The sequence below is a fragment of the Pteropus medius genome, unplaced genomic scaffold, assembly GCF_902729225.1.
Source record: "Pteropus medius unplaced genomic scaffold, Ma_sr-lr_union100, whole genome shotgun sequence".
NCBI lineage: Eukaryota > Metazoa > Chordata > Mammalia > Chiroptera > Pteropodidae > Pteropus > Pteropus medius.
The window spans coordinates 4,620,074-4,636,131 of NW_024356248.1; the positions used below are offsets into that span (position 1 = coordinate 4,620,074).

Sequence of the window (16,058 nt, forward strand, 5' to 3'; positions counted from 1 at the left end):
CTGTAAGATGTAGAGTTAAGACTTTCCAAAGCTGACCTCTACTTTGCCTACAGCCACTGAGAGAAAGACATGTCCTCTTTCACAGCTAATGCACATGGTCTGTGAGCCCTACTGATTGGCAAAGTCCAAAAAATACAGCTGACCTTTAAGAGTGGAAAATGCATAGAATATGTGGCTCTTGGCTTGAGACTAATACAATTTCCTCGACTCAAAATAAAGTAAAAACACCAAGACTTACTTCTGGTTCTGATAAGTATTTATTTTCTCAAGCTCTGATTAAGGAAGTTTCTTGATGCCCATTTAAGTTGTAAAATGCAGCTGCTTTTATATCAGGATGTGGGAGGCAGGGAGCTATTCCTTAGGAAATCTCAGGAGTACTTAAGGGTTGCAGCAGTGAGTGTTACATTGGGAATCATCTCTCTTGGGTTTAATTGGAACGTACTGGATTAGTAGGTAATCATATGCCTTAGTCACATTTTTCCTAAGTTTGAATTCATCATTTGTCTGAGAACTCTGTGGAAGGCACACAAAGAGGTGTCATCTTGAAATTTTCATGATGATCTGTTCTATTTCCTCTTCTACTCAAACTCTCTCCTCTCTTAAAATCCAAAACCTGTAGCAATGTCCTCTCTGATGAACATAGCTGTCTTGGGTAGGATCTGCTATGAGTAGGACTGTGAAACAGACGGAGTCTTTGGCAAAAACCTTGGTAAGCACTTCTAATGTGTGGACAACTTTTAAGAAAGTAATTTAATTGATTCCTCAAAATAACCCTAAAAGGTAGGAACTTTATCCTCAACTTTTAACTAAATCAACAGAGGCTCCACTAAAAGAACAGTGAGTGATAAATAACTTACCCAGTGCCATGTACTTAGTAAGAGGCAGAGTAGGATTTGAATTCCTGTCTTCACATACTGAGTTGACTACATTCTCAATTGTATGTAGCTGCCATTTCCCAACCAATAGTCACAGTTTGTTCATTCTTCCCTCACCATTTAAAAAAATATTCCCTTAACTTTCCTCTAGTCAGTGCTGTCCTTATTCTCATCAGAATCAAGTTGGTCCTGGCATTAGGAAAGTCTCAAATGAAGTCTTCTCAAATGATGCTTTCTCTGCCTCCAAGCATTGTAGAACTCTTTCTCTTACCTTGTCTAACATGCCCTGCTTTAATTATCTGCTAATATCTATATTTCCATCATTAGACTGCAAACCCTCATGGGCAAGGACTGTGATCTCCACTACTAGCACCGGCTCTGGGAGATAATAGTTAATCAACAGACACTTGCTGAGTAATTTAAGGAATGTGCAATGTGTGGCTAATTCGGTGGATATACAACAAATCTTGGTTATCTCCTCTTAGGTAATTTGATCTAATTTTCTTGTCCTGCAAAAACGAGACTCTGTAGGGACATGAAATGGGATGAGTGACTGTTATGTATAAGAAACCACAAGAAAGAAAACACAACGTGAGTAATTATTATAGGTTTCAGATATTGAATACTTAACACCCTCTGGTCATCAGGCCTCACACTTCACAAGCATTAGCTCAGTTAATCCTCACACAACTCCATGGTTCATAGTATTATTATCTATACTTTATAGATGGGAAACTGAGGTAAAGAGAGGTTAAGTAATTTTCCCTGGCATATACAACTAGTAAATTGTGAGGCTGGGGTCCAAACAAACCAATCAAAAGCTTTCCATATCACATTGTTAATAGTGTAGCCAAGAAATGTGATGAACTCGCACAATAATAAAATTCTCCAGGTATAGTGGCACCCATCCATTCATCCATTCATCCATTCATCTATTCATCTATTCATCCATTCATCCATTCATGTAATTAACAAACATTCAGGAAAAACTTATATTAGTTACTCTACTGTCAATGTAGACAGCACAAGAGAAAGTCAAAGACGATCGTGTCCTTAAAGAGTTTCTACTTCGAGTTGGGTAGAATGAGGCTTACATATTTAAAGTTTCACAATCAGGTTTCCATGGTTAAGAATTCATGAAGATCTTGTTGGAAAGTGGTAGAGAATAAAGTTTGCACTCAGATAACCATAATGCAAAGGGAATAGTAATAGTTATTACCACAACAGATATTTGCTGAGAACTATCTATATTCTAGGTTTTGTGATAAATGCTAGCTTTAAAATAGTGAGCAAAACCAGACATGGACTTTGGTTTTATGGTTCTGAAAACCAGGAGGAAGATACAACCGTGAATCAATCACACAGATAATGTTAAAATTATAATTGTGAAAAGTCCTCTAAATTAAAAGTACATGATGCCATGAGAACATCTACTAAGAGAAAATGACTTAGAAAGATCAGCCAAGAAGACACTGAAAATGGAAAAAAATAAATATATTTAAATTCCAACAGAGACAAAAACTGAAAGTGAAGATTACCAATGTAAAAAAAGAAGATATTTTATCTACAGAGACATAACAAATAATCTGGTAAAATGATCATCTGTATAACAAAACTAACAGAAGCCAGAAAATAAAATATTTTAAGTACTGAAAGCAAGTTTCTATCTATTTAGATCCATGCTCAAATGAATTCTTCTTTGAGAATTTAAGTTAAAACAAGAAATCTTCAGGCAAATAAAACAGAGAATTTATCTCACTCAAATTCTCACTGAAAGAACTAATTAAGAGTATATATCACCCAGAAAGTAACTTAAACCCTTGTGAAGAGTGAGATACAAAAAGAACAATGAGATTCATTGACAAGTCTGGCTAAATTTAAAGGAACATTGATATTAAACAAATATTTAGTATATTATAATTGTAATCATATCTAACATATAATAATATTTAAACAGTTTATTATTAACTAATACTTTAGCATCAATGATTTATTTTACACTACCACATGACAGCACATAAGGTAAAGTGGGAAGTAACCAGAATTAAAACATTCGAAGTTTCTTTTATTATTCCATATCAGATTGTCTGATTAATAAAGATTTAGATAGGTCAAGTATGTGTATTAATATTTAAGGTAATTTATTAAAAATGAAAAAAATGTTTAATAATCTAAAAGAAGTAAAAAGAAAAATTAGAAAACAATTTAATCCATCGTTGGAAAAAGGGGGAAAAGCATAGGGAAAAGTTTTTTAAAGCACAATATAAGGAGTTATAAAATATTCCTAAGTACCAATATTCACAAATACATATGAAATTTAGTAATTAAAAGTACTCAGAGACTGAAAGTAAAAGGGTAGAAATATACACAATAGGCATCAGCTAACCAAAAACAATAAAAAATACTGATGAAGATACACGAATATCAGACAAAACTTAGAGTTTAATCATCAAAGATGGAATAAAAACTATAAAATATTAAAAGGAAAAATAATGGTTTATTACTGGACATGACCTAATAATATAATCTCAATGTTTAAAAAAAAATTACAAAATAAAATAGAGAAGTCCTCAAACACCTCTCTGTTTTTACATGTGAAACAGTAAAACATTTGTAGGGCTGCTGACCAACTAGATTGACCTAATACAACTCTGCTCTGCTCAGCTTCCATCTCTTCTGAGAGTAGTATTTATTTATTTATTTATTGTTAGCTTCCACAGTTTTGTAAGTCTCAGGAGGAAATGTCAAAAATGAGTAGTAGGGTGCTATGACATGGATGGGCGTGCAAATTGTCCAGCAAGCAATGTACCACCTGTAATGCCTGAAGGGTAAAATAACACCACATCTCACTTGTGCCGCTGTTTTCCCTGTGAACTCTCAAATCAGGATATAGCAACTTACAGTTCGGATATTGGCCCAGTTTGAGTACAAAAGAAATGATGATCAAGGTCGGCAGAACGTCATTCGTTTAACACCTTGCAAAATGGGTTAAACCGTAAGTAAGAAAATATTTAAATGTAAATCGAAAAATATGTAAAACCATAGGTAGGGAATATATAATTGTAAATTGAAAAATATGTAAAACCATAGGTAGGGAATATTTGTGATCGTGACTACCAAAATAAGAGAGTAGATACAGGACTAAATGTAGACTGTAAGTAGCTTTTTTTATTTTTCATTCTCATGGGCACAACTAATGGATCAAGGAAGTTGGTTTCATGTGCCTTCTGAAGAAATGAAGGACATAGACTGTGGAGAGAATATAGGTACTTCTACACACTTTAACGGTATCTTCTGTTGGAGAGCCTTCGAGAAAATACTCCGTTTGGAGCTCCCAGGATGGCTATTTTATTTATCCAACAATTTCTTTTGGACAACTTTCCTTATTGCTTCTTTAACATCTTTGTTCCTCAAGCTATAGATCAAAGGATTTAACATAGGACTCACAAAGATATAAAACACAGCCACAATTTTCCCCTGTCCTACAGATGCCTCCGAAGGAGGTCTGAGATACATGCAGAACAACGTCCCGTAAAAGACGGTGACAGCCGTCATATGGGACCCACAGGTGGAGAAGGCCTTGCGCCTCCCCTCAGCAGAGCGAATACGCAAAATGGCTGTGAAAATGAAAATGTAGGAGATGAGAATCAAGGTGAGAGAGCAGGTGAGGTTGGAACCCGCCACCACAAACATGGCAGTTTCTTTGACGTAGGTATCTGAGCAGGCAAGGACTAACAGAGGTGGGTCCGCACAGTAAAAGTGGTTGATTTCATTGGGTCCACAGAAGGAGAGACGAAGCATCAGGACGGTCTGTACCAGACCATTTGCAAAGCCATAAACATAAGAAATAGCAACGAGAGAGATGCACACACATCTGGACATTCTGAGACCATATAGCAAGGGCTTGCAGATGGCCACGTAGCGGTCATAAGCCATCACTGTGAGCATATAATAATCTGTGATCACCAGGGTAATGAAAAAGTGGAATTGTATAAAGCAACCAATGACAGATATGGTTTTTCTCTTGGATAAGAAATTAACCAGCATCTGAGGAGCGACGGTGGTGGTGCAACAGAGATCCAGGAAGGACAGGTGACTGAGGAAGAAGTACATGGGAGTGTGAAGTCTCGAGTCACTTCTGATTAACAAAATCATGCTCACGTTGCCGACGACCGTGACCAGGTAGATGACGAGGAACACCACGAAAAGGACAGGCTGCAGCTCCGCACGATCTGTCAGTCCCAGGAGAACAAACTCAGTCACTGCTGTGTAGTTTTCCTTTAACATTGTGTTTGCTTCACTTCAATTGAGGTCTAAATAAAAGAAACAGAAATTCATGCCTTTTGTCATTCATCCATTAGTTGCATCATGTCATCTGCTACTTCTTCCTCTCTCAAACTTATAAATAAAGAAGTAGCTTTGTAAGCAGGCAATTGATGTTTGAAATATCAAATATAGAGCTACTTTATTTAAAGGCGGTCATATTTTTCAATGCTTTTCTGCAAGTCTTTTCATATTTGAAAAGCTCAACTACAATTTTCTTAAATATCATTTTCTTTCAAATTGTAATCTCATTTTTTAATATACCTCTTAATGCATCATTGCTGAAACTCATCTGTGTTTTCATACCCGAATGGACGTAAGGAAGTAAAACTGATATATGACACACATCTTTATAAAAGTAGGATCTGTCTACGTGCTCCTCTGAACTCAAGCTTGTTTCCGAGCTGTTCCCTGTAACTGCAATGCAATGTCCATTTTCCCCACTGTCGTCTACCTCAGGGAGCCATCTTACCACCAAATCTTACTTACCTTTTAAGAATCAGCTCGGGATCTCGTTTGCTTTGTATATTATTGACAATTATTGGGGGCAAGATTGGTTCATGGGTCACAAAGCAAATCCGTGTTTTTTGTATAAAACAGATTTTATATATATATATATATATATATATATATATATATATATATACACACACATACATACATATATGTATATGTATATACATATGTATATGTATATGTGTGTGTGTATATGTGTGTGTATACACACACACACACACACATACATACACAGTACCTGAACAATGTGTGTCTGTCTATGTAGGTTTACATGTGCATGCATACATATAGCAGTAATATTAAATATTCATGGAGTAAGTGCTTAAGGGAAAAATAATGTAGTAAAAGGCTTCCTGCCTGGGAAGGAAACACTCATGAAAAGGCTGACAAGTGATCATAATGATTTTATTGAAATTCTACCTCACTTTAACACCTACAAAATGTTGAAAACATACTTCAATACATGAATTCAGTTGAAGTTATTTAAAACATGTAAATGATAACACCGAAATAATAATCATATTACCCAAACAACTGAAAGAGTACATAAGATATCATGGAATGTCATCTCCCAACATTTGTGTAAGATAAAAGTGACCATGAAAAACATCATGAAAAAATCTACATCTTCCTTCAATAGCACATACTCAGCTGTGTTGATGTTAAACTGACTCTTGTTAACAGCTACCATGCCAAGGACAGTCACAGACCACTCTGTAGGGCCCATTGCAAATGCACCACTCCAGGATTCTTTTCTTGTTCTGCACTTGAAGATTTTGGATTTATTGACAAGGGTAATAAAACAAGTCACCTAAATCGGCAAAATCATAATCATTTTGTATTTTGTTAAATTTCATAAGATTATAATAATCGTCATAATAAGCAAATACTTTTTTGGTGCTGGGACTGTATGATTAATAGGTGTCTATTTTGAAAATATTAATCCAAAGCCAAAATTACTAATATCCCCATTTGCTTTTGAACTGTGAGGAAATGAGGCAATGCAAGCAATGAACATTCCAGATAATTTTACCGAGTATGTTATGGAAGGAACCTTCCTTTAAAGAAACGTAAAACAATATCTTAAGCGATTTAAGCAAGAAAAACTCAGAAGTATTTGCAAGTGAACAAAGTGGCTCTGGGGACATCTGGAGCTTTGCATTCTTGACATTCACCTTCACTCTGAGACTTTCTCGTGGAGGTGCTTGTCATCACGGCCCAGTCACCCAAAGAGTCTAGACGGTTGGTCTTTAGCTTTAATGAGGCTGATGTCTCCTTGGCATGTGGTCATGGTTAGATGTGAAGTGGAAAAATAAATTTAGAGAAGGCAGTTTCATGAAATGTTTTTATATAATTTTAAATAATATAGATTATAAACCTCGAAGTGGACAATTCTGCATGAAGGGGGTACAAAACATTACATGATATGATGCTTATAAAAAGTAACTTCTTTAACTGAGAAAGAACCTAAAAGACTATTTAATATCATCCCCTTATTTTTCTTCATGAAGCAAGAGAGAGTAAGCATGGTATATTGTTGAGAGTCTGCAAGTGTTTAATCGTTATTGGGGGTCCCTGCTGTCAGACTCCCAGGCTAGAAATCCCATATCCTCTAATTTCTATCAGCGATACTTGGGCAAGTTATTCATCATCACGATTAATAATAACAACTCCCTCCATGTGAGGGATCTAACTCAGGTAAAAATTTAAGAATATGTCTGACATATAGTGAGCACTTAATAAATTGTAGATACTATTATTGTTTGGTGAAAATCCAGGTCTAACATAAAACGAGACTCCACACCAAAGTGTGAGCTCCGTAAGGACAAAGAGTTATTCAATCTGTAGTGACAACCTCAGTGGCACTTAGAACAGTGCTTTCCAAATGGAGATCATCAGTGATTACTGAGGGAATGGATGTTCTCTTTGGTCTGCTTCTTTTTTCATTATAAATATTGCTCTGTTGTACATTTAAAATACTCTGTACATTTAAAATTGCTCTAGTGTACATTTAAAGTACTCTGAGAATAGGATGGCGTAGTAGAATTTAACTTAGGACATTTACTAACTCATCGGAATATGTTTCAGCCCATAATTTTATTTTAGTGTATAAAACATCTATTTCTAGATTCCAAAATACATTTTAGTAATAGCTAATCCTACCTGTGAAAGGAGAGTGATTTCCCAATGACAGCATGGATATAAAAAGCTTGAAGGCTTTATAACAGAATTGTCACTTACGGAACAAACCCTTATATTCAATTATTCCTTAGCAGAAAGTCATTCAGACTATAAAAAGCCACTATTGCTTTATTCTTTTAAAAGTCCTAAGCTCATCGAGGATGTAATTTGTGCCCAACACTCCGTATCATCAGGGAATTGAATCTCCCAAGAAAGATGAAGCAATGGGATTCATTATTTTAACTTATGCCAGAATGTCCTAGTATTTTGGGGCTTGCAGGAAATATTGTTTTCTTGTTTACGACATGCAAGATAAAACAATGCATGGCATAGCGAGCAAGTTTTGAAGTCTGGAAAACCATTTGAAGATCAATTAACTTTGCTGAACTTGGAGTAGTTAGTTACTGATTCTAAGCCTGATCCTTTATCTTTTTAATAGATACAATAATAAATAGCTACAGGAACACTGTGGATATAGATATTAAAGATGTGCTGGTGGTTTTCTCTTTGTTGCTTTACCCCATCTAGCCCTATTGTCTTTTCTTCTCTACCTTGCTTTGTGCACCTGGAACTTAACCCTTATAGCTTGCATCGATAAAGTCCTTTGTAACTAATTTTCAACTGAATTTGGACAGTGAGAGGAAGCAGCAGGATGTCTGAGGTGGGAGGAAGAGAAAAGTAACTCAGTCGTTTTTTATTCTTGCCAGCTTCACAATCAAGGTGCTGAGGTGGCTACATCATTCCAAGCAAACTCTTGCTAACATGTTTATTGGAGAAGAAGCTGGCTAGGGACTTTCCTCCTGGTACCAGATCTCGCTGGGCTCTGGTGACAGTAGCCACTGCCTGGACAATACAGAACTGGAGTAGACATGACACATAAACAGAGTCACGTAAATAAATAATAATGCCAGAAGTAAAGATGACATGAGAAAAAAATAGATCATGGTTGATGATTAAAGAGCAATTGGATTGGAGTTAACTTAGACAAGTGGTCAGGACATGGCTTTCATAGAAGTTGTTGTTTTAAAAAAAAAGATCTGAATGAAGTGATAAACTAAGTGATTCACTTCGAGGTCTAGGGGAAGAACATTCTAGGCAGGCGGAACACTATGTGCGAAGGCCCTGAGATAAAAAATGTGCTCAGAATGTTCAAGAAACATCTAGATGGTCAATGTGCCAGGAGAGGAACTGAGAATCAGTGGTCGAACATTTTGGAGAAGGGACTGGGAAGACATCATACATGATCTTGTAGACTCTGGTAAGAAGTTTTGATTTTAGCCCAAGTATGATGGAATATCTGAAACTATTTTACGAAGGAAATAATATGATGTGATTATGTTTGAAGAAGATCACTGGCTTGTGTTGGAAGATATAGAATAAGGAAACTCATTACAGTAGCTTCTGTAAGAAATAATTTTGTCTTAGACTCTGCTGGCAGTAGAGGAAAAGCTACCAAACTGCTTTAAGATTCAATATGTAACATTGGAAGGTAGTGTAGATAAGATTTCTGATAATTAAATATAAAATGTGAAGTCAAGGGTATGAGATAAACTAAAATAAAAATATAAAATATGTATGAAAATTGAGATAAATTAGGATATTGTGAGATAAAAATATTAGTGAGATCAAAGGAGACATTAGGTGAAGAGACAACGCAGACTATTACGGCCTGATTTGGAATAAAGGAGATGGATGGACAGATCGCCGGAGGACCAGGGGAAGTTTGTTGCTCTTGGAGAGTAAGTACGAAATGAGGAAGAAACTGAACATGAATAAATATACAACAGGCTCTCTAGACGTATATGCTACTGAATTACAGAAGATTTGCCTTCTCTGACGATGGTAGAACCAGTCTGCAGAGTCACCATTCTTCCCACTTCCTAGTCAAACATTCATGTCACAATCAGACTATGATGGCCATGTTTGACATCAGGAGTTCCATTTCCATAGTCTGATCAGGGACACCGATAAGCTAAGCCAAATTCCATGTGCGCTAGCAAAGTTAAGGTGGAAGTTGCAAGGCAGCCAGCACAGTATGTTGCATGGACTCGAAATATGTTTCTCAAATGTATCATGTGTCCACTTTAATCAACACCAACAAAAACCTAAAGCGAGTATTGAAACTCCTCTCTCTAGGAAAATAACAACGTCCTTACACCTCTCTTTTCAAAAGCAGTTTGTTTGAGTGTCCATTTATTTTGTCCTTCTTAGATTACATACAATTGATTTCTCTTTTTGTATCTGAAAAATTCTCCTCCTTTTATTAGAGAATATGAAGATGAAGATAGTCCCCCAGCACAACAGCCCTGAGGTAACCAAGTTTATTCTGCTGGGACTGACCAGCCAACGAGGGCTGCACCTCATCCTTTCTGTGCTGTTTTTCCTGATTTACCTCATCACCCTGCTGGGAACTTCGGACTGATTTCATTAATAAGATCCACTCCCTGGCTGCAAACCCCCATGCATTTTTTCCTCACCCATTTAGCAGGTGTGGAAAATTTTTATTCCACTGATGTCATTCTCCAGAAGCTTGTTACTTTCTTTTCTGAGAAGAAAATCATTTCCTACTCGGGGTGTCTGGCTCAATGTCTTATTCTGGTGACTCTGCTCCTTACTGAATACTACACACTCGGTACCATGTCCTATGACAGGTACGTGGCAATCTGCAGTCCCCTGCATTGCAACAGCAGAATGTCCAAGCCACTGTGCATCTGCCTGGTCACTTTCTCTACTTCGAGGGTTCTTTGGTGGGCATAATTTTATTGACCTCTCGCTTGTCATTTTGTGGACCCAACACCATCAACCACCCCTCTTAATGTTGACATGTTCTGACACTTACGTAAAGCAGACTGCCCTGTTTCTGTCTGCAGAGTTTAACCTCACATGTTCCCTACTTAGAATGAGTCAGTTGAGGCATATGTGTGATTTTGTCAGTTCTTTGGAGGAATAGTTGCCGGCAAAAGGAAAATGTATTTAGGGATAAGATTCTATATTTAGCTAGATATGTTGAAAAAATATGTTCACTGTAGACACCGATCTGGTGTAAAAATAAATGTTTGTATGAAAGCATTAATAAATAAACAGCTTTAATGTGCCAAGGTTACATGTTTTTTCCTCATCAATAGGCCACAAGCACCTTTCTGCCATTCTGGAAAAATTTCTTAACACACCCGTAACTTTTTAAAACTAAGCGGTCCTCTCTCGGGCCTCCATACCATACATCTCCCCGTTGGATCCGGAGACTGAGCTATAGCAATACTGTGAATACCTAATATTTTTTCACATTTTCCAAATAATTTACGATAGATGTATGTATAGCCATATTTGATTTGTATGTATCTGAATGCATACACTTTATAAATTGAACCATGATTGCATAATTTCTGGGTTGAAAATATTAGGTATCTAGGAGACTCTGATTTGCATTCTTCTAAGATAAATTTGAAGAGGAAAAATAATTAAGGTAGAATTTTTCTACTAGAATATAAAATATCTTAATCTTCATTAACTATAAGAATTTAGGTTAAAATACATATACAGATTGGTCAAAGAAGAAATAGAAATAGATTTATTTAGTGTGCAATGAAAATAATGTCACAAATCAGTGGAAAAATAAATGGTTGCTTAATAAGTGCAGGAGAGAATGGGTTAAAATGTGAGGGAAAATGTTATATATAATATTATAACATCAAACAAAATTGCATCTAAAATAATTTAAGATATTTCTGTAAAATATGACTGAAAAATCAATAACAATATAGATGTTTGCTTATTTAATTTTAGGATGCATAAAAGCTACAAAATGAAAAATAAAAATATAAATATTTTTATGTGAGTAATCATCAGAAATAACATGAACAGCAATCATCAAACTTATGGATATGCCTTATTCTTAAAACATATATTTTAATTCTTCTGTTCAAATTAAAACAGATTTCTTTCCAAGGAATTTTAGTTGAGACAACGAAGAAGCAAATAATCTTAAATGGTATTATCTAATAATAAATGTACAGTGAAATGGTTATTCTGAAACATTAAACATCATCAGTGATTAGTGTAAATGGTTGATGCTTTGATGATTTCTGGAGAAAATGTACCCACAAAAGAATTTAGCAAAAGCTTTAAAAATGTTCAAAGCATTGAAATCAGGAATTTCATATTTAGAAAACTACCCTAAAGGAACAGTCAGAAGGATGTGTACATAGAGGTATGAGTCAGCAGTAACAACAGCACATCGATAGAACGGCATAATGATTTTGTAATATAAATTAAGTGGAAAAAGTATATACACAAAACACAGAGTAGCTTTCTTTTAACAGGATGTTGCAAGTAAATTTTACTTTTATTCCAAAATTGAAATTGAACTTTATTCTAAAATGGAAAAATATTTCAGCATTTTCCAATTCTCTTTCTACAATAGATTTGTAATATTTTCATACTTAAGTTCAAATATGATTTGATGCCGTGTATTATACTACATTAAAAATGATGTACACTAAAAATAGTCTTGTGAAAATGCAAACATCTTACTATCAAGTGAAAACTATGTTCAATTTGTTTTATGAATTCTAAGAATATATATGCTTATCAATTTTATGAGAAAATATAACAAAATACAAATAGAAGTCCATTGGGTTAGGACATATAAGAAATAAATATTACTTCCTCACATCTGTCTGTAATTTAGTTATTCATAGTGAACATATTTGATAGAAACAGCCTTATTTAATCAACTGAAACTGAAGAATACAGCCAAATTTTTTAAAACTGCAGGTCATCTGGGTAATTTTATGGAAAATAATTTAAACATGTTACAATAAATATAGCAGTTGATATCAGATGAGCATTAAGTCTTGTAGTCTTAGTTAAAATCAAAGTGCACAATATTAGAATGCCAAATGTTTAAGGAATTTAAAGAAAGTTTATTATGTGTTTCAATATGAGGTCATCCAGTTGACTAATAATGCATGATGAATGTGGATGAATTATGTATCTCTTTATATAATTTTCCTTACTACTGATTTTCTCAATAGAATTTTGAAAACCACTGGAATAGGCTTGTCTAGAAAATACGATTCACAGTTATATGAGCCAAATTAAATATTGGGTGTTCTACTCCAGAAACATGTATATGCACTTACTCACGTGTACACTATTTCAAGGCATTCTTGGGTCTGCAGAAGCCAATTGACAGACTCTATTACCCTTAATAATTTCACGTAAGTCTGAGCTACAACAAGAAAAATGTATCTAGAATGCCATTATACTATTTAATGATTAAATTTGATCCATATTTCTGAACTCTCATGAACAGAGGTTGACAGTTTATTTTCAAATTTGAGCACAAACAGTATTTAGAAATAGACAAAAGTTTCTCAGGATCAGTATAATGTGAGTTGGGGAGAATAGTACAGAAAGTTTAAACCTATTGGTGATCCATTTATTAAAAGTTTCTTTAAGGTGATTCCAGCAACTAGTGAGGCACCATCGATATTGATGTATATCACACTGAATAATAAACTATTTCATAACTTTTTAAAAGGATAAAACTAATCATCTTATTTAACCCTCACTATGGCTTTGAAGACCATACAATTCAGAGAAGATGGATTTCCAATGTTCTCATCACAGTGAGTTAATTACATCACTCTGAGGTACTTATTAGCAAACTTACTCCCTAGGAAGTAAAGAAATGAAAATATTATATGGAATTACCAAATACTGACCAATTTATTTTCAGAGTCTCTGGTAAAGAAAATGATTTTTAATTTCAATGTTACAGTTTTTAAGAGAAAAATTTCTCTTGAAAGTATAAATTTTGAGGAGAATTTAGTTAATATCACTAAGAATTCATGAAGATAAATAAATCATGACTATAAGGTGGTAGGTGTGTCCCCTGAAAGGAGTCACTATCTTAACACAGACACAGTAATATCAAATTGACAGATGCCTAAACTACAATTTTACGAGATTTCCCTTAATCATTTGCTGCAAGGCATGGATCACATCCTTGTTCCTTAGACTGTAGACCAACGGGTTCAACATTGGGCTCAAAAAAGTATAAAAGACTGCAATTACTTTGGACTCCTTTACAGACTTCTCGGATGGGGGTCTTAAGTACATGCAGAAGAGGGTTCCATAAAATACAGTGACTGTTGCCAGGTGGGAACCACAAGTAGAAAAGGCTCTGTGCCTGCCTTCAGCAGAACGCATCCTCAAGATGGCTGCAGTAATGAAAAGGTAGGACAGGAGAATGATGAAGAGAGAGCTCGACAGAGTAAAACCAGCAACTATAAACATTGCCATCTTTTTGACGTAGGTGTCAGTGCAGGCCAGCATTAGAAGTGGAGGATCGGCACAGTAGAAATGGTTGATTTCAAGAGAGCCACAGAAGGACAAGTGAAAAGTCAGCAGTGCCTGAGAGAGTCCATTCAGGAAGCCAAAAGCATAAGGGACCATGACTAGAGAGATACAAATATCCTTGGACATTCTGGTAGTGTAATGTAAAGGGCTGCAGATGGCTACATAGCGATCCAGTGCCATTGAAGCGAGGATATAAAACTCAGTGATCACCAGGGCGATGAAGAGAAGACATTGCATGAAGCATCCAGCATAGGAGATGGTCTTCTGGTCTGAGAGGAAATCGTACAGCATGTTGGGAGTAATATTGGAGGAATAGCAAATGTCTACAAAGGAGAGGTGGCTAAGGAAGAAATACATGGGGGTTTGGAGGTGGGAATTGGTCCTGATCAGCATGATCATGCACAGATTCCCTGCCAGTGTAATTAGGTAGATGACCAGAAACACCCCAAACAGGATCTTCTCTAGTACTGGGTCATCCGTGAGTCCTAAGAGGATGAATTCTGTCACTATAGTGTGGTTTTGGGAAGTCATCTTCTTATTCCTTGAAAACTGAAAGTGACAAAGAACGTGAAGAATTCTGTGTGATCCAGATTCTGCATTTATTTTATCCATTTCATCATTTCATCATTGATTTATCCATTATAGGGAAATTTCCCTTTTTCAGTAGACACATCAGAATGTCTGCATAAATCTGCTCACATTATATCTTTGTGTTATCTCTCTTTCAATATATCAAAATGCACACATTCTCTCTCATATGTACATAATTATATACTTATATGTAATTATATATTAATTTATATGTGTAATGTAATATAAAACATATATGTATATAGCCATACATTTATACCTGTCTTCTTAGGGAACTTCATATTTGACATATTTTTCAAATATTGTGAAAAATTAAAGCCAAAGGGATGAAACTCAGATATGAAAAAACAGCAAGTCCTTAACATTATTTAAATGAATGAATGATGGTAGTTGGATTTTTAGGGTCCCTCCAGCCAGCACAACATTTTCACTTGAAATCTTAGTTGTTTGACTTAATTTCATTTAGAGGACATTGTGAAATTTCTCTCTTGATACATGGATAAGAACGTACAGAATGAGAACTGTTCTCTCTGCTTTGTAAGTTCACTCACTCATTCATGTACACTGAAGATTTTGATATTTTTTTTGTTCTCGGTTCTGGGGTTACGGCATGAATAAATCTCCCATCCTCATGGAGCATACACTGCAGGAGAAGGACATTATTATACACATAGACAAAAATACATATGATAACGTCAGTTACAAGCATGTATTATAAAGGAGTGAAGGCAGGATTTTTTTGCACATTAGTGAGATACTAATCTTCGCTCAATGGATAAAAACATATTTAGGGGAACAAATGTAGAAAATTACCTACCTGTATAGTTGACTTACCATATTTTGTGAAAAACAGGGAGGGAAGATTTATAGTGTATTTTCAAGTATATTCCCTAGTGTATGTTTTAAATAATTCAGAAGATCAATTAAATTAATCTTTGTTCCTCAGGGGCATAGCCTTAATTTGATGCTCTGGGAACTATATTCTCCTCTAAAGCTAACACACTTACCCAACATTTATATACACTGCTTGATACTGTGCATAGGATCTTTAACACATAGGAAGAAATCAACTATCACTTTTAATACTCTGGATTGAGGAAAATATGGGTAGATAAGTTTTGCATTTACAGTATGGAAAAGAGCGGGAAAGTCCAGTCAGTAGGCCTCAATGTTTCTGATGTGAGTTAGGGAGAAATTACAGAAAGTTTA

General features: G+C 35.3%; 2 protein-coding genes across 2 annotated transcripts; both read right to left on the reverse strand.

Moving 5' to 3' along the window:
• Window positions 1–4,223: 4,223 nt before the first annotated feature.
• LOC120600759 (olfactory receptor 1030-like) lies at window positions 4,224–5,162 on the reverse strand. Its single transcript, XM_039860271.1, has one exon. The coding sequence runs from the start codon at window positions 5,160–5,162 to the stop codon at window positions 4,224–4,226; it is 939 nt and encodes a 312-aa protein (XP_039716205.1).
• An 8,657-nt stretch (window positions 5,163–13,819) lies between these two features.
• Window positions 13,820–14,850, reverse strand: LOC120600691 (olfactory receptor 5M10). The gene has a single exon (XM_039860173.1). It carries the CDS (start codon window positions 14,787–14,789, stop codon window positions 13,851–13,853), a length of 939 nt encoding a protein of 312 aa, XP_039716107.1. The 5' UTR covers window positions 14,790–14,850; the 3' UTR covers window positions 13,820–13,850.
• Window positions 14,851–16,058: the final 1,208 nt, after the last annotated feature.